The 17,214-nt window shown below is 55.8% G+C and overlaps 1 protein-coding gene across 1 annotated transcript in view; it reads left to right on the top strand.

Annotated features, from left to right (window-relative positions):
- The first annotated feature begins 255 nt into the window (after nt 1-255).
- LOC129406541 (ral guanine nucleotide dissociation stimulator-like) overlaps nt 256-17,214 on the top strand; it is a 34,724-nt gene continuing 17,765 nt past the window's right edge. The window contains exons 1-6 of the mRNA XM_055144704.1: nt 256-280; nt 1,200-1,444; nt 2,029-2,238; nt 2,709-2,812; nt 3,000-3,069; nt 3,367-3,420. Coding sequence (XP_055000679.1) covers nt 256-280; nt 1,200-1,444; nt 2,029-2,238; nt 2,709-2,812; nt 3,000-3,069; nt 3,367-3,420 — 708 coding nt within the window. The remainder of the gene's footprint in view (nt 281-1,199; nt 1,445-2,028; nt 2,239-2,708; nt 2,813-2,999; nt 3,070-3,366; nt 3,421-17,214) is intronic.

Genomic DNA, 17,214 nt, shown 5'->3' on the forward strand with positions numbered 1-17,214 from the left:
AAAGCATTTCTGTCCATCCATGCCCTGGTCTTCCTCTCGGTGTTGCTGTGGGCGAATAGACGTCTCTGGGGGCCACACACGTGTCCCAGCACCACGGGACAGGAGAAGGGTTTGGTAGTTTGGTCTTTCCATACGTCAAAGCAGCACCTGGTCATACAGCATTTCTCCACACATTGTCACGCAAAAACAGAGCTACTCCCTGGGACTGAGTCCTGGTCTGAGCCTCAGGATCCTGCCGTGTGTCCCGAACACTCCATGGACACTGTCCTGCTTCCCATAGGTCTGGATGCCTCCTCCCGTACTTGGAGCAGGTTCTCAACTGCGAAAAAACACTGAAGCAGTGAGTGGTCCAGGGTCCCCGATATCCACAAGGGTCAGCCGGGTCTGTGTTGGGTGCCGTGTGTGGGCAGAAGCCAGAGCTCAGGCATCATTTCCCCAACAGGGAACCTCCCTGACAGGGTCCCTGCATCACAGAGGGCTGAAGAGGGGTCCCAGGGCTCAGGAAACAGCAGATTGGGCTGGGGTCTCCCTGAGTGGCCCACACTTCCTGCCCCACTGCCCTCGTCTGGCCTCCTCTCACCTCCTCCTGCTCAGCATCCCTGGGCCTCAGCAGCAGACGGGCCCGGCAGGTGCTCTAGAATTCCCAGCAGCTCAGGACAGGCCCAGGTGGGGAAGGTCATTCTCACGACATTGGAGTCCAGGGCATGGGGACCCACTCACAGGTTCTCTGTTAGATCTTCTCAGTGGCATGATGGCTCAGCTGGGCTCCACGTGAGGGGACCTTCTGTGGGAGCAGCGGAGGCACGTTCCAGGGTCCTGACTCTGCTCCCTGCACTCCCCCCAGCGCCCTGAGTCCCATGTCGGGGTCCTGGCCTGAGGGCTCTGCTGAGTGGCTGTGCTGTGTCCCCGTGCAACCGATGCTAGGCTGCATTCTGGTGCATTTTTCTGGCTCTGGCCTCCAAGTTCATCTGAGGAAGGAACTTCTCCTGACCGCACTGATCAGGGCTCAGGGTAAAGGCCCTGCCCTCTGGGGTGGCCGGGCTCCTGCACGCCGTGGTCTGGGGACAGGGCTCTGCTGTTTCTGGTTGTGGCTTGGCGGGACCCTGAGGCGGGGCCCTTCTCTTCAGACATTGCTCCAGCCCCAGCAGTTGTCCCAGAACCACCTGAGGAGCTGGGCCTGCCTCCGCGGGATGCCCCAGAGTCGGAGCCTCTCGAAGCCTCAGCTGCGGCCGCAGCACAATGGGCAGAGCTGGAGGACGCCGGGCCCGGAGACACGCATGATGCCAGCTCGTGGGCAGCTGCCAGCCGGGCCAGCGAGGCAGCTGACGGCCCTGAGCCTTCCTGCCCCGGCAGCAGGCCCTTGGAGGAGCCGGGGAACGAGCAGGTCTCCGTCAGCACGTTCCCTGCCCGGCTGGTGGCCGAGCAGCTGACACTCATGGACAAGGTGAGAGGCAGCGTCGCTCACACCTGCCTCCCCGGGCACCTCTGCAGGCATCGGGCCTGCTGGCCCACACTCACCCTCTTTACCAGCTCCCTGAGCCTGCCCTGTCCCGGGATGGCCAAGATGGCCCGTGGCAGGGGAGGCATGGGGAGGGGTTCATGTCCTTGAGCTTAACAGAGAGCAGTGTCTGAGTGTGTGTGTGGGGGGGGGGGGGGGGCGGTGCTGGGGCGCCTGTGGCGCGGAGACTAGTGTCGCGGGTTTGTGTGTCTGCTATGGTCTGAGCATCCTGGACTCCATGAGGCCCCTGAGGGCGGTCCCCTCAAGGGGGACGCAGGAACCAGCCCCCAGTGCAGCTGTCACAGAGGAATGTGCCTCTGAGGGGTGCAGAGAGGGAGCCGGGGAGAACCCTGAGCCTGGTAGGGCCCAGGAGCAGGCAGAGGGGTCCTGTTCCTGCACCCCGCATCAGTCTGGGTTCCGGGGTCCTGAGCCCCTCAGTGCCCAGCACAGCCAAAGGGCCGAGTGGGACTGGCCCTGTCCTCTGTTCTGTCTCCTGGGGTGTCTGTGGCTGAACCTGTCCCTCTCCCTAGGAGCTGTTCCTGGAGCTGGTGCCAAACCACTGTCGGGGGGACCTCTCATCTATCAGGAACAAGCCGGGCTACGAGCATGTGTGCCCCACTGTGCGGGCCATCGAGAGCCAGTACTACACTGTGGCCGCCTGTGTCCTTACCACCTGCCTCTCGGAACTGAGCCCGCCCGCGCGGGCACGGATGCTGGAGTACTGGATCCTGGTGGCCCAGGTATATTGGGGGGCTCCCTGTGGAATTGGGGTCCCTGGATCTTGGGGGTCCAGGTATGTGGTGGCTGGGTCCTTGTGGAGTTGGGGGCACTGGGTCCTGGTGGCCCGGTATGTTTGGGATGGGGATCCCTGTGGAGTTGTGGGCACTGGGCCCTAGAGGCCTGGGTATGCAGTGGGTGGGGGTCCCTGTGCAGCTGCCTGTACTCCTGTGAAGTTTGGGAGAGAAGATGGTCTCCTGCTCCAAGGACCGCGGGCGTTTCCTGCAGGGACTGTGTCCTGGGGCCGTCCCAGTGGGGCCCATCGTCCTGCCTGCTCCTTTCTCGAGTCATGCACACATTTTCCCAAGGTTCCTTGGGAATCTCTGTGTCCCCCATTGACCCCAGATTCTCAGTGTCCCCCATATGGGGATTTGCACCGAGGCCTGCAGGGAGCTCAGACTCCAGCTGCCCTGTCCCCTGCTCTTGCCTCCAGGAGTGCCAGCGCCTCCGCAACTGGGCGTCCACCTATGCCATCATCTGTGCCCTGCAGAGCCCCGCCATCCGCCGACTCAGCCAGACCTGGGGCCACGTGTCCTGGTGGGTGCCCCCAGCTTTGCGGCCTCAGGGCTCTGTCTGCAGAGCCCCTCAGTGAGCTGAGACCCCTGGGGACAGCAGCCTGGGGGCCAGGTGTTGGGCAGGGAGTGGGACCCTGGCTTCCCGCAGCTGAGTGGGGCCCCAGGGATGCAGGGACAGCTCCCTCGGGACAAATGTGCTCCCTCCCTAGGTGGAGCCGGAGGAAGCTGAAGGCCCTGTGCAGACAGGCCCGGAAACATAGACGCTGCAAGCCCCCACAGGTAGTCTGCGGGTTGGAGGCCTGCATGGAGGAGGCAGGGAGGGAGGGGCGGGTTCTCTTCAGGTTTCTGTGACATTCCTGTCTTCTCTGTATGGGCACAGCAGGTGTGTGGGTTGGGTGGAGGCCTGTTGGGGGTTGTGAGGGCAGGCAGCCCTGGGGGCATTACATGGGGCTGCTGCTCTGGGTGGGGGCTGCAGGCTCAGTGCTGTCGCTGTTCTCTTCAGTCTGCGCCTGAGGGAGGAGAGTGGGGGCTGGGCGTGCGGGTAACAGAGGCTCAGGGTCGGGTGCTCATCCCCAGGTGGAACAGCGCTGCAGCTTTGTGTCCTGCTTGAGGAACCTCGGGAGACGCCAGGTGAGGGGCATGTGCGGGACCCAGGGACAGAGGGGTGGCCCCCACAGGGGTCTTCCCTCAGAAAGGAGGCCCGGCCCAGCCCTGCTTCCGGCTGACCCCGTCCCGACCCAGGGTGGAGTGGGTGGCTGCAGAGCTGGTGTGTGGAGGGTGGGTGGGGGAGCCAGGGAGAGGGCTGGGACCCTGGGACCCACGGGAGGGCTCTCAGCTTTGCAAGGAGGAGGACATTAGAAGGTCCTGGAGGGGCTCCTGCTCACCTGGAGCCTCGTGGTGGGAGGCTGAGGCTTGGGGGTGTCCTGGGGACCCCCAGAGCAGGGCCCCTTTCTAACGGCCCCTTCGGCACAGGGTGTGGTCCCCTTCCTGGGGCCCTTCCTCCAGGAGCTGGAGAGTCTGGACAGAGAAATGGAGGATTTTGGGGTGAGTGAGCTGGGGGCTGGGCGGGCTGGAGCTGACACTCCCCTGCACCTCAGCCCTGGGCAGAGCCCTGAGGGAAACTCCCCTGGCGCTGGGCTGATACCCGAGGCAGGAGCAGCACGGGGCACCCAGGTCTCGTCACCCAGTTCCCAGGGATCAGCAGAGCCCCTGGTGCAGAACCACCTGAGGTCGGGGGCATCCCCAACCTCTCCCTCAGCAAGAGGCGTGGGGCAGAGGGACCTCAGCATCCACCTCAGGGACAAGGTCTTTGTCCTCGCTGGACACCCCAGTGTGTCACAGGGCGGGAGGGTCGGCATACCTGACACCAGCCGTGTCCTTTGAGCTCAGAGCCTGTCACAGGGTCCCCCAGAGGCCCTTTCTCATGCACTTGGCTGTTTGCTTCCAGGGGGAGGTGATCAACAAGGAGAAATTAACAAAGGTGAGCAGTGGGACTCTGCAGGGGAACAGAGGAGGGGACCCGACTTCCCTGTCCCCTGGCCCCCTCTCGGATCCTCCTTGTCTCTGTCCCTCTGGCCTGGCACTCACAGTAGGAGAATGAAACAATGGAAACTTATATATGCGTGTGGGAGGGCAGAGATCCATCAAGGGGAACTTCCTGGTGGAGGGTGTTTTCTGATCTCAGACAAGTGGAGATGCTGATGGGCAGAGTGAAGGGGGGATTCCTGTGGAAATTCTCCTTCTAGCCTGCCTTTGGGCAGCCCTGGCTGGACGGCGCCACAGCCCACTCAGGCCTTTTCCTTCCTTCCTTCCTTCCTTCCTTCACAATGTCCCAGGAAACTAAAATCCTCCAGGAGATTGTTCTGCTCCAGGAGGCTGCAGAGAACTACCGCCTGCAGCCCCACGACCAGTTTCTCACCTGGTTCCAGGACCTGGAGCTGATCTCCATGGAGGAAAGGTGGGAGGGACAGGCCTGGATCGGGGAGGTTCCGGGTTCCGGTCCCTGGGACATCTGTGTCGTGTCCCTGCACCACAGTCCAGATTGATTTGCAGCCTGGGCCCTTCTGACCCCCTGAGCCTGGGAGGGACCATGCTACTGTGGCTTCTGTCGCCAAGCGCTGCCTCTCTGTCCCCAGCTTCGTCCTGTCCATCCAGCGGGAGCCCCCGTTTGAGGCATTCTTCTACCACCTCCGCCAGGAAGGAGCTTCACTGGAAGCCACTGTCCACCCTTACTTTAACATATCCTTCAGTTGTGCTTGTGTTTAAAGAATCTCAACTAGATTGTATTTGTTAATAACATTGAGTTAGTTTAGTATTAAAACAATTGACCGAAAGAATGTGTCATAGTGCAATTTCCTAGTGATACAATGTCCCTCCCTGGCCATCCCCACACATTCGGCACCCACACCAGCAGCAGCCATGTCATTATCACAGGTGGGGGATGTGCAGATACTTATGCAGAAACTTCCTTCATCTCCTTGGTTTCTGAAACTTCCTTCCTGCACAGGAAGCTTAGGTGGACACCACTGTCAGGAAGGCTCTGCTTCTTCCTGTGTGCATTCCCCTGAGCACTGGGGCTGTTCTCATTGCTGGGGAAGCTCTTGCACTTGTTCGCGGTATCTGCGGGGTATCTTCTGGTATGTCCTCAAGCGGGGCAGATGCAGTCTCTGCAGCATTGTCCTCTGGTGATGGTTGTTAGCAGGAAAGAACTGGCTTCCCTGGCCCCCAGCCCCTTCGGGTGAAACTGAGCTGCTCCTCCCTGTTTCTGTCCTCCTGCTAGGCACTAAGTAAAGAGGGTACTGTTGTCTAGAAAAAGCGCCGAGTCGTGTTTAGTCCCCACCCCAGCAAGCTCACTGCCACCCTTCCTGGGTGATCCAGAGTCTGGCGTCACAGATGAGGGCCCACACATGGCTCATGACCCCCCACACTTCCCTTCCTTCCAGGGCCAAGGTCAAAGCAGGGGTTGACCAGAGTGAGGGTTAGGTGGGGATGTTCAGGTGGGCAGCAGGGCAGAAGAGAGCCCAGGAGATCAGGAAAACAAGAGTAACCGCAGGCCCTCAAGGTCAGAAGGAGGAACCAGACTGATAGTACAGAAGGCAGGGTGCTTGCCTTGCATGTGGCCGAACAGTGTCAATCCCCGGCATCTTCTATGGTCCTTCAAGTCCTGCCAGGAGCAATCCCCGAGTACAAAGCCAGAAGTAACTCCTGAGCACTGCAGGGTGTGACCCAATAAGCAAAGAAACAAACAAACCAGTCCTGGTCAGCAGAATAAAGGGCTCAAGAGCAAAGGCACCCAGGAGAGCTGAGGCTCCCTCATGGCTGGGGGGTGCTTCTTCCTCAGCACAGGGGGCCTTACCTCCAGGGCACAGAGGTCACTAGAAATGTGGGATTCAGTCTTGCCTGCAAAGAGAATGGTCTAGTTGAAAGAGGAACCTTCCCCAAGTTTCCCCTGTCCCAGAAATCGGGAGAGGGGCTGCATTTCCTTTTGACACAGGGACCCGAAGGAGACGAGACCATGGCTGGTTGGGAAGCACCTTCCTGGCCCCTCCCAAGGGAGCATCCGGCAGCCAGAATGTCCAGGAAGGGAACGTAGTATAAAGAGGCCATCCAACAGCTGGCATGGGGCACACTGACATCACACCCACAAAAACAAAATTCAGGTTGCTGACAATTCCGTTCCATATTCCAATGTGTCACATCTGCCTGATGAGACAATTTGGAAGGACACAATGAGAAATCATTTTATACCCACATAGATATACCCATGTACATAGTCACATACATATACACATGCTCCTAATAAAGATAAGAAAGAATATTTATAATAATTATAATATTAATAAGATAAATAATGTTTATCCTTACAGTGCATAAAGTGTATGGATAGGTTGTTTCTGGCATTCCAAGAAAGTCAACTGTGAAATAAGACAAATATTTCACTTCACTTGGAAAGCAAAGTGTGTCTAAATTGTGGGAGGGTGTGTTTGTGTTTAGAAGTGAACCCAGGAATTCACTAGGCGAGGCAAATGCTCGGCCTCGATGCGTTGTCTAAAACATAGAGATGAATTTTAGAATGCGTTTCTACTTTTGGGAGTTTTTATTTCACAAATCAACCTGATTGAGGCTCAGTAGGGCTCTGAACTGATCCCGCTCTCCCATCCTCTCGTCAGCAGACAGATGACAAGGTGACATGGCTAATGAAGCGTGTCCTGGGCCTGCGGGACAGCCCCACAGCAGAACACGGCTAGAGGCCATCAGGAGGCGTCACCTCGTGAATCCTCTGCAGCATACCTGCCTAGGACCATTGCTCAAGTCTTCAATATTTCTAATATGTAAATTCTGAGTGTCTTAGAAAACCATTGGAAAGACAAAGCAGTCTTTAAGAAAAAATACCACTAAGGAGAAAAGTCTTTTGGAGACACTTGCCCAAGTGTATCTTGTAAAGATGCACTTAAAGGTACAAGTGTATCTTTAAGATACACTTATTCTTAAAGAGGGCCTGGAGAGATAGTGCAGGGTTCAGGCTCCTATGTGCCTGGCCCATGTCTGCACCCCAGTATTACCCCTGATACTGTCAGAGCATCCAACCATCATGGGTGCAGCTCTGAATCTCTGGGCGGAGTCTGTGGTACCCTGAACCCTACGTGGAAGCCATCATGACAAGGTGTCTTGACTAAAAAGATGGTAAAGCATAAGATTCCAGATGTATGTAGAATGCCAAATTTTACTTATTTATTTTTATCAAATTAAAAAATTCTTTTGGGGGCTGGAGTAGCTCAGCGGGTAGGGTGTTTGCCTTTCACAGGGCCAACCAGAGTTCGATTCCCAGCATCCCATATTGTTCCCTGAGCACGCCAGGAGTAATTCCTGAATGAAGAGCCAGGAGTAACCCCTGAGCAGTGGATTTTGGTGTTTTTGGTGTATGGTGTGACTCAAAAAGCAAAACAATAAAGTAAATAGATAAAAATTATTCTGTTGCCACATTGAACAGTGTTCAGGGCTTATCTGACTGTTCTCAGGAGTCACTCCTGGCAGAGCATGGGGCATGAAAGGTGTCAGAGTCAATTAGTGGTCATTCACATGTATGGAAAGTGCAGGGGTGAAACAGTGGTCAGTCATATGCAAAACAAGACCCTTGACTCTGGTACTGGCTCTTGGGTCCCAGAAAGCCCAATTTTAAGCAGCACAGTTGAATTGTTTCAAGGCACCTGACCTCAGGCTCTAAAGAGAACTAATTGTTGAGGGTTGTACGAACCCCTAAGCCTGCTAGTCTGGCAAACTCAGGGGAGAGGCATGTGTGCTAAGGAGGTTCCTGGAGCCAGAGCCTCGGGTAGGTGTGGAGGCTTCTCCTCACAACACACAGTCCTCAGGCACTGGCACAGCCTCCAGGGAGTCAACGCTGAGACCATCTCCTCAGAACCAGCCTCAGGCTCCCCAGAAAAAGGTCCAGGACCCCCAAACCATCATCCCTTTGGGACTTTGATTGTTGCTTTGGACCTGCAGGTCCCTAACATGGGGGTCCCCTGACCGCTGCCTTGATGGACACGATAATTGACTCAATTTGCTCCCGGGATTCAGGAAGCCAATCAGATGGCTACCAAGGCTGCTAAAGCATAGGGAGCGACAGCCAGATGAAGAGAGAGAGATGGTGAGATTGCAGTTATAGTAGCACTGGTCTTCACAGAGTTTGGGGCTCAGCAGAGAAAGAAGTGGAAGGGTTCAGGGCAGAACCTTAGTACAGCAGAAAGGGCACTTGCTTTGCATGCCGCTGACCCAGATCTGATCCCCACATGGTCCCCAGAGCTCTGCCAGGAGTGAGCCCTGAGCATAGAGCCAGGATGAAGCCCTGAAACAGCTGGGTATGATACACACACCCAGAGCCACCCCATCACCCCCCAAAATTGGAAGTATTCTGGCTCCCAAATCTAAACAGCCTCAAAATACTTTCTTTTGGGGCCACAAGGCGTGACCTATGAACTCACCCACATTTAAGAGAGACTCAACTTCCTGGGCTTCTGCCATGCCCTGGTAGGGCTGGAAGCAGAAGCTGTAACTCTCTATTTCAAGATGCCTCTGCCCAGGGTTGTGGCCTCAGGGCCCTTAGGGAAACCCTGGCAGTCACTGCACTCGGATGGCTGTGTGACTGTTTCCAAGAGCCGAGAAAATCAGAGAACAAGAAAAGAGAACAGCAGAGGTTTCTGTTGCTCTGATCCTTATGGAAATCCCAAAGGTTCAAAGTCTCACTTGAAATCTGTGAGCCGGAAATCATGGAAGAAAGCCAAGTAAAAGGGAAATATAGTTTTTGGCTTTGAGATCATTTGAGTGGTCCTAGGATTCATTTCTCTTTCCTTCTTTGTTTGGTTTTATTTTGATTTTGAGGGGCTGGAGCGATAGCCCAGCAGGTAGGGCGTTTGCCTTGCACGTGGCCGACCCGGGTTCGATTCGATTCCCAGCATCCCGTATGGTCCCCAAAGCACCACCAAGGGTGATCCCTGAGTGCAGAGTCAGGAGTGACCCCTGAGCATCGCTGGCTGTGACCCAAATAGCAAAAAAACAACAAAAAATTATTTTTGAGTTTTTCTTTGTGGCCCACGGCCAGAAATGCTCATGGCTTCCTCCTGGCTCCCCACTAAGGGATCAATCCCTTCTAGTGGGCTCAGGGGATCCTATGTGATGCCAGAGATGGAATCTGGTTCAGTTGCTCAAGGCAAGCGCCTGACCCGCTGCCTAATCTCTCTGGCCCTGAGAGATACTTCTTATCAACCACATCACGTCAGGAGCTTGGGGAATCCTGGTCAGTTCACCTCAGGACCTCTGTGCTCTTGTTGGTAGAGTGGGGGTGATAATCCTTGAGCCTTCAATTGGGGTAAGCCTGTTGGTGCTGATTCCTGGGAGTCTGTTCTGAGCCGGGCACAGGCTCCCCGTGGCTGGTGCTGCCCCAGGCTTTCCTGCAGCCCAGGGTGAGGAGGAGGGCGGTGCCCATGCACAGAAATGCAGCCACTGAGATGGAGAGCGGGAGCAGGAGCTTCTGTGGAGGGAGCAACAGCCAGGTGAGGAGCACGGGTGCACGGCCCAGCCTCCTGCCAGGAGTCCCTCCCCCAGCCCAGCTGTTGGGAGAGTCCTGCTGAGCTGGCCAGAGGCAGCCCTGGGATGTCTCGGTGCTCTGAGCCCTGTCCCTTGTCCCTGGCTCAGGCTCGCGTCCTTCTCTTGCTTGGGGATGGGGATGTGACGTGTGCTCCTCCTCCTCCCCTTCCCAAGTCCTTTGTCTTATTTTCTGGGACTCAGCCCGGCCCTCTTGGTCCTCCTCGATCACTTCCTCCCATAACCCATTTTTCCCCACAGTGGGTTGCTAGTCCTGGAAGGGTCAGGACTCACGGCACAACCACAGATTAGATACTAATGTTTAAGGTGGTTCTGCAACTGTGTGGAATGGAACCATTATGTAAGTGTTGATTCATTCTTTTGAAAAATCATGCCCTTCTGACTTTCAATAGTGAGATGAGTATCACTGTATCACTGTGTCGCGCGCCGCTTCGTCCAGCGAAGAAACACGCAACTCGGAGATCCTTTTGGCTGCGATTTATTCAGGAACTTTCTCATGCGTTAGAGAAGAAATCAGGAACGGGGACGTGGAGTAAGGAGGAAAAGGGGACGCATGAGGGAGAACCGACTAGCTAGGTGACTTCCCCCCTTATATACTTCTCCCTGCCTGTTTGCCCTAAGTGTCTGCAGCTGATAAACCAGCCATAACTTGTGAGCGTGACAAGACATCCTGATTCCCCATCAGGTGTTGTTCACGAAGCACGGTGCAACCAACAAGAAACAGGTGTTCACGAAGCACGGTTCCATGGAGGCTCTCCACATCACTGTTATCCCGTTCTTCGTCGATTTACTCAAGCGGGCACAGTAACGTCTCTATTACACTTAGCAGCCTCTCCTTACTCGTTCTTCCCGATGATGGGAGGTTCTTTCAGGGTCTGGGGAATGATACCTACTGTTACTGTTTTTGGCATATCGAATATGCCATCGGTAGCTTGCCAGGCTCTGCTGTGCAAGCGGGATACTCTCTGGAGCTTGCCAGGCTCTTCGAGAGGTATGTATATATCTGTTACTGAAATTTGGATATGAATATGCCAACGGGGGCTTGCCAGGCTCTTCCAAGTAGGCAATAAACTCTCGTTAGCTTGTCAGGTTCTCCAAGAGGGAGAACTAAGCTATTAGATGTTGTACAGCTGCATTGCGGCTGCATGCTTCTCAGAGCTTGGTTTTATAGTCTCTGGATGTTGGCCGTTGATGGGATTACATGGCTCTGGGGGCAGTCTTTGGGTGTGACTGCCTAGCTACTGGAAAATGGGGGATCTGGGTGGGAGAGGCCCAGTCCTGATCCGAGCAGCCTTGGAGATCTCGGCCCATGGTCCCACACACCTGGGTTCCTCCAATAGCTCCCCCTTGCTCGAAGCTCGCCTGAACGTGTGGATATTTGCCCTGAGCATGGCCGTGGCTGGGTTCCAGAGGTCTTCAACTGTCGAGTTGAGACTCTGCAGGGCGGTGGGGGAGGAAAACAAAACCTATCCCCACTGAGGGGGCCCGGTGAAGACAGCCAGGTGCAGTGGCAAGAGACTGTGCCCTCTCTTCCGGGAGCTTGGTTTTATAGTTTCTGGGGTGAGATGAGTATGTGGTGACAAATTATGCTATAAAATAAGTGGCTCCGCGCACAATTGCTGCACCCTTCACGGGAGATTTCGGAGGTGCACTGAGTGTCGTGTGTCCCTGTGGAAAGGAGGACGCCAGCACGCTCCCTCGTCCTGGCCCACTGCGCTCCCGTGTGAATTGCTTCCGCTCTCAGGCCGCCAGTGCCCTGGACGAGCACTGCGGCAGACCACGGCTCGGAATAGTCCTCTCCTGGGTCGGAGGAGGAACCCCAGGGTGGACTTCCTTCCACCACAGCAGGCTCTGAGGGGTGATGTCTGGGCTGTCCTGGGTGACGGGGCTGAGAAATGGGAGAGGGTGGGGGGACTCAGGACGTGCCTCTCCCTAGGCTTCTGGAAAGGGTCAGGAGCTCAGCAGCCCTGAGCGTCCATCTCCCTCCCCGACCCGTCCCCACCTCTTCTCGCACGGAGCCTCACACAGCCGGGGCTTCTAGCGGGGGTCCCTGGTGTTGCCCCCACACAGCACAGCTGCCAGGGTCTGTGCTTGGTGCACAGCCAGGGGCCTGGACAAAGGCTATTGGCTACTCTCATGGCCAGAGGCCGGGTCAGCTGCTGACCTGGCCATGCACAGCCCCCCAAAAATGTGTCTGCTGCCCCAGGGAATACACCATGGCACAAACTGCAACCTTTGTCCCCATTTTGCAGAGGCACACACTGAGGCTCAAAGAGTGTCAAACTGCCTGTGCTGTGCGGTGAGGAAGGAAAGGGAGGGTGAGAGCACAGGGCGACAGGGGACAGGGAAACTCCCTGTCAGTGATAGGACGGGGGCCGAGGTCCAGCCTGCGGTTTTCCTGCTGCCCCTTGCGCAGAGTGGACGCTGTGAGAGTGGACAGCGATCTGCATGACTCTCTCCCCAGTGCTCTCCTGCAGGAGGAACCCGCTGTGGGAGGGGCCCTAAGGGAGACACAGCCAGACCCCAGCTGGCGGGTCTCACGTGCTCAGCCCACAGGCCTTTCTGCTCCCCTCGCTGTTTCCGGTTCGGCTCAGGCCCAGCTATACCCACAGCCTCCTCCTAGCTCTGCTCAGGAGTTACCCCCAGCAGTGCCCAGGGCCGCGTGGGGACAGGGATGGAACTCGGGTCTCCTGCGTGCTTCACAGCTGGCAGCCCGCCGAGCTCTCCGCAACGCCTGCTTGGCCTGTGGCTCCAGCATGCTGCTCCCTTCCCCCCTCTCCCTGTTGTCTCTCAGGATACAGTTCCACTCCTCCCACAAGGCCCATGTGATGTCACCTCCTCCGGGGAGGCTTGCAGGCCTTTCCAGGCTGGGCCTTGCCCACAGTCCCCTGTCCCTTACTTGCTTTAGTCTCTGTCCCAACACTCTATCCTGTCACCTGCTGTGCTGCCTCTGAGCCTTAATTTCCCTGTCTTTCCCCCAGCACTGAGTAGGGACCTGAAGGGTGTTTGATCTTCCTCCTGGGGCCTAGCCCTGTGCTGACAGGGAGCAGGCAGTGAGCCCAGGCTGTGCCGGAGATCAACCCTGCCGTCGGCCCGGTCAGACTCAGTCCCTCAGGTACCTGGTGCCTAGGTATCACCACTGAGACCTGTGGGGAGGGGCCTTTGTGATTCTGCTTTCAAGAGGAATAACAGGGAACTTGGGGGCAGTGTAACTCCAAAGCCCAAATTCCATTTTTTTTTCTTTTTGGATCACAACCGTTTATGCACCGGGGTTACTCTTGGCTCTGCACTCAGCAATCACTCCTGGCGGAGCTCGGGGGACCCTATGGGATGCTGGGAATCGAACCCGGGTCGGCTGCGTGCAAGGCAAACACTACCCACTGTGCTCCCCAAAATTTTACTTTGAGGCTTAGTCTGTCTTTGGGAGAAGGCCGGCTCTCTGGGCCGGGGATGCACATGTCCCAGTTTGGCCCCTTCAGCCTCTGCTGCCTGTTCCCCACCTGTTGCTGTCTGTCGCTTTTCTTGAGTCCAACCCAGCTACCTGTGTCCCATCTCTGGAGTAGCTGGAGAGAAAGTAGGGCCAAGGCAGCGCTGCCACGGGCACAGGTGGGCAGTGGTATGGTTGAGCCACCGCCGTTCCCAGCAATGTCTGGAAGGAAGAAAGTGAAGGTGGAAGCAGAGGGAAGAACTGGCCCGAGGCCTGTGGGTCTGCGAACAGGCACCGGCTCAGCCCTTAGAGCCCAGTGAGCTGGGGCAGGTTGCAAGTAAGCCAAAGGGAACAATTCCCAGGGTCCCTTGCACTCTAACACCTTGTTTCCATGGGGCAGAGTTACCCTGAGATACCACGAGCCGGAAGCATCTGAGACCAGACTCCCGGGAGTTGGGAGGTTCCACAGCAGTAAAGCCCCGAGTCTTCCACCCTGAGGGCAGCCGCGGTGATGGGGAAGCAGCCAGGGTCAGGGTGGTGCTGGATGGAGAATCGAGACCTTGCCTTGGACCTCGAGCGCGAGGCCAGTAGGATGCAGCAGCAGCGTTTCCGTGTCCCCTGACCCCAGGACGGCAGGCTGGGTGTCTCTGCATCTCACAGACAAACTCTTCCCTTTCAGCTTCTGCAGCCACTCAAACTGCCCACAGACCCTGAGAATAAACCCTGGGGTCAGGGACTCCCCCAAATGCCTCTGTAGGGCTGTGAGCACGGGCGCCCCTGCAGTGCACCCCACTTTTGAAAGAGGAGATCTCAGTTCCCACCTATCAAAATGAAGAATGATTCTATTTTTTGTGGCTCCATCCGACCTTCTAAACATTCCTGCCATCGCAGGGGCATTTCTTAATGGCAGGAGCTCAGCTCCTCCAGGACCATGAATTATGATCCCGGCCTTGGGTTCAACATAACAGGTTGTACCTAAGCCAGGGGTCAAATATGCAACGTGAAAGGTCTGAAGTAAATGGGCATTGCCTACCAGCCTAAGTGGGAGTGCAGGATGTTATTATCATCGTTGTTGGTTTGGACACACCCCAGAGTGCTCAGAGCTTGTCTGGGCTGCGTGCTCAGGAGTCACTCCTGAAGGGACTCAGGCGACCAAGTTGTCTAGGTGCAAGTCTAGCACCCTTCTTGCGGGGCTAGCTCTCTGCCCCAGGGAGCTCTTATCAGCAGCACACATGGTTCCTATGTGCACAGACATCCCTGGGGGAGGGGCTGTCCCGAGAGATAGTACAGCCCGCGGGCGACTTGCCTTGTGCGTGGCCAAGCAAGGTCCATCTCCTGCCGTCCGTCTGGCCCAGCCCATGAGGAGGAGCCCTGAGTGCTGAGTGAGGAGTAAGCTCTGAGCGCCGCAGGGTGTGACCCGAAAACCCAAACCAGACACACAAACACCCACCTTTCTGAGACTCAAATGGGAACCCTCTGATGCTTGGTAATAGCTTTGTCTCGTGATAAGAAACACACAAGACCCAATATTCCCACACAAACCCCCGCCGACATGAGCCATACTTGCTCATGAGTTCCTCTCCGGCAGGGAGGAAATTGCCAATAAACTTTTCTTTGTGACAATCTTTCTACCTCTGAGTCTCTCCTCACTCAGTATTTTCAGCAGGGAAATATGGACCCTGGGAACACCGGGCCAACACAGAGAGCTCCGGCCACGGGTGCTCTGCTCCTTTCGTCTCCACGTCCAGCAGGGCCCCGGGGCCGGGGAGAGAGCACGGCCGGTGGAGCGCATGCTCCACATGAGAAGGGCAGGCTGGTCCCCAGAGCACTGTGCTAGGAGCAGCCTCTATGCACCATCAGTGTGGTCCACAAAGGATGAAACCAACAAACAAGGCCCAGGGCCATTCTCTGTGGGCTTCAGCTCCTGCCCCCGCCCTGCCTGCCCCACCCCTGCACAGCCCCCTTAACCATAACAGCGGTTGTGCTTAGAGTTAAGGCTTAGAGCTGAGGTTGGGGTTGGAGTTAGGTCAGGATTAGGGCATTAGGGTTAAGTAGAGGAATAGGGTTCGGTAGGCTTAGGCTAGGTTTAGGGTTTGGGTAGGGTTCGGAGAGGGTTATAAATAGGCTTAAGGTAGGGTATAAGGTTAAGGTTAAGGTCAGATTACAACTCCTTCAGGAGTGACTCCTGAGCACACAGCCAGAACAAGCCCTGAGCACTTCGGGGGGTGTCCCCAAACCAACAACAACGATGAGATAATAACATCCTGCACTCCCAGTTAGGCTGATAGGCAGGACCTGTTTACTTCAGACCTTCCACGTTGCATATTTGACCACTGGCTTAGGTACAACCTGTTATGTTCAGCCCAATGCCTGGATCATGACACAGTTTAGGGTGTTAGGGTTAGAGGAAGGGGTAGAGATAGGGGTAGGGCTGGGATTGGTTGGCGTTAGGCTTAGTTTGGGGTGGGTTAGGGTTGGTACAGGAGTATTAGTAGGGACATAGTCAGGGTCAGGGTAGGGGTAGGGCTTTGTATAAGGTTAGGGGTAAGGGGGAAGAGGAGGGATAGGGTTACGGTTAGGTATAGGTTAGGGCTAGGGCTCACTTGTATCACTTGTCATCCCATTGATCTTCGATTTGCTCAAGAGGGTGTCAGTAACGTCTCCATTTAATCTGTCGCGTGCTAGTGTAGCCCAATGATATCTGCTTGCTCCAGGAACAGGAAGAGCCTCAAATCATTTATTCAGGGTTTTAATGAAAACGTCTGACTATCTCATTGGTGGGCAGCCACACGGTCTTTTAACGTCCTGTGGAATCCAGTCGGTAACAGCTCTAGTCCAGCGGTCGTCTCTGAATCGCATTATGTGTCCTGCCCATCTGATTTTTGATGCCTCGGGAAATGAGACAGCATCCCTGATTCTTGACCACAGATGGAGGTCAGAACCTGGGATTCCTTGTGTCACTTAAGTGAAACCTGGTACTCCCAGCATGGCTCTTTTGATTCCTCTTTGGGATACCCGAATAGCATTCTCATCCTGTTTTCGTAGGGCCCAGGTCTCTGAGGCGTATGTTAGTGCAGAAAGAATTGTGGAGTTGAAAAGATGTGCCCGGAGCAGGAGTTTCTTTGTCCTCTTAACCACTTCTTCAACGCTCTTGAAGGCGTTCCACACCGCTCTCTTCATCCTGCGCAGTTCTGGCGCCAAGTCATTCTTCACGCTGAGTTCTCGACCTACGTACACGTAGCTGCTGCATTCGGAGATGTTTGTTCCATTGAGAGCAAATGGAACATCAGGGACTAGTTCGTTTTCCATGAACATCGTTTTGCTGAGATTCAGCTGCAGTCTGACCTTTCCACACTCGTGGTCGGAGTTGGCCAGTATTTGTGCTGCTTGGCTAATGTTTGGCTGTGTAAACACAAAGTAAGGGGGCATGCCACAGCAGCGCTCTATCTCTCCCCCACCCCACTGCCCGTGTTCGGTAGTCTCGAGCCGCTTCCCCCACCCCTGGGAGGTTGATGGCGATGGGCAGGCGAAGGAAGGAATGGGAGCCAGGCTGGTTGGTCTGAGTTGCAGTTTATTTCATTCCCGTCTCCATTCTTCTCTGAGTCTCCTCCTGCTTCTTCCTCCCCCATGCTACTTCATTCTCCTTCTCACTCTGGATCTGGATCTTAATCTGGCTTCTCCAGATCTGCCCCCCACCCCCAGCCCACACTTACAGCCTAGCTAATCCCCAAGCATGAGAATTTGGGGCTTACACATAGGTGTGGTCACAATCAATAGGGGTCAAGTTCTTTCCCTCAGGGGATGCTTCTCCTAGGACAGATTGGCTTTCAGCAGGAAGACCCACCCAAGAGCAGAATCCCATGGGTGTGTTTCTCCTCTCTTTGTCCAAACTAACA

Source organism: Sorex araneus, chromosome 7 (assembly GCF_027595985.1).
Source record: "Sorex araneus isolate mSorAra2 chromosome 7, mSorAra2.pri, whole genome shotgun sequence".
NCBI classification, from domain to species: domain Eukaryota; kingdom Metazoa; phylum Chordata; class Mammalia; order Eulipotyphla; family Soricidae; genus Sorex; species Sorex araneus.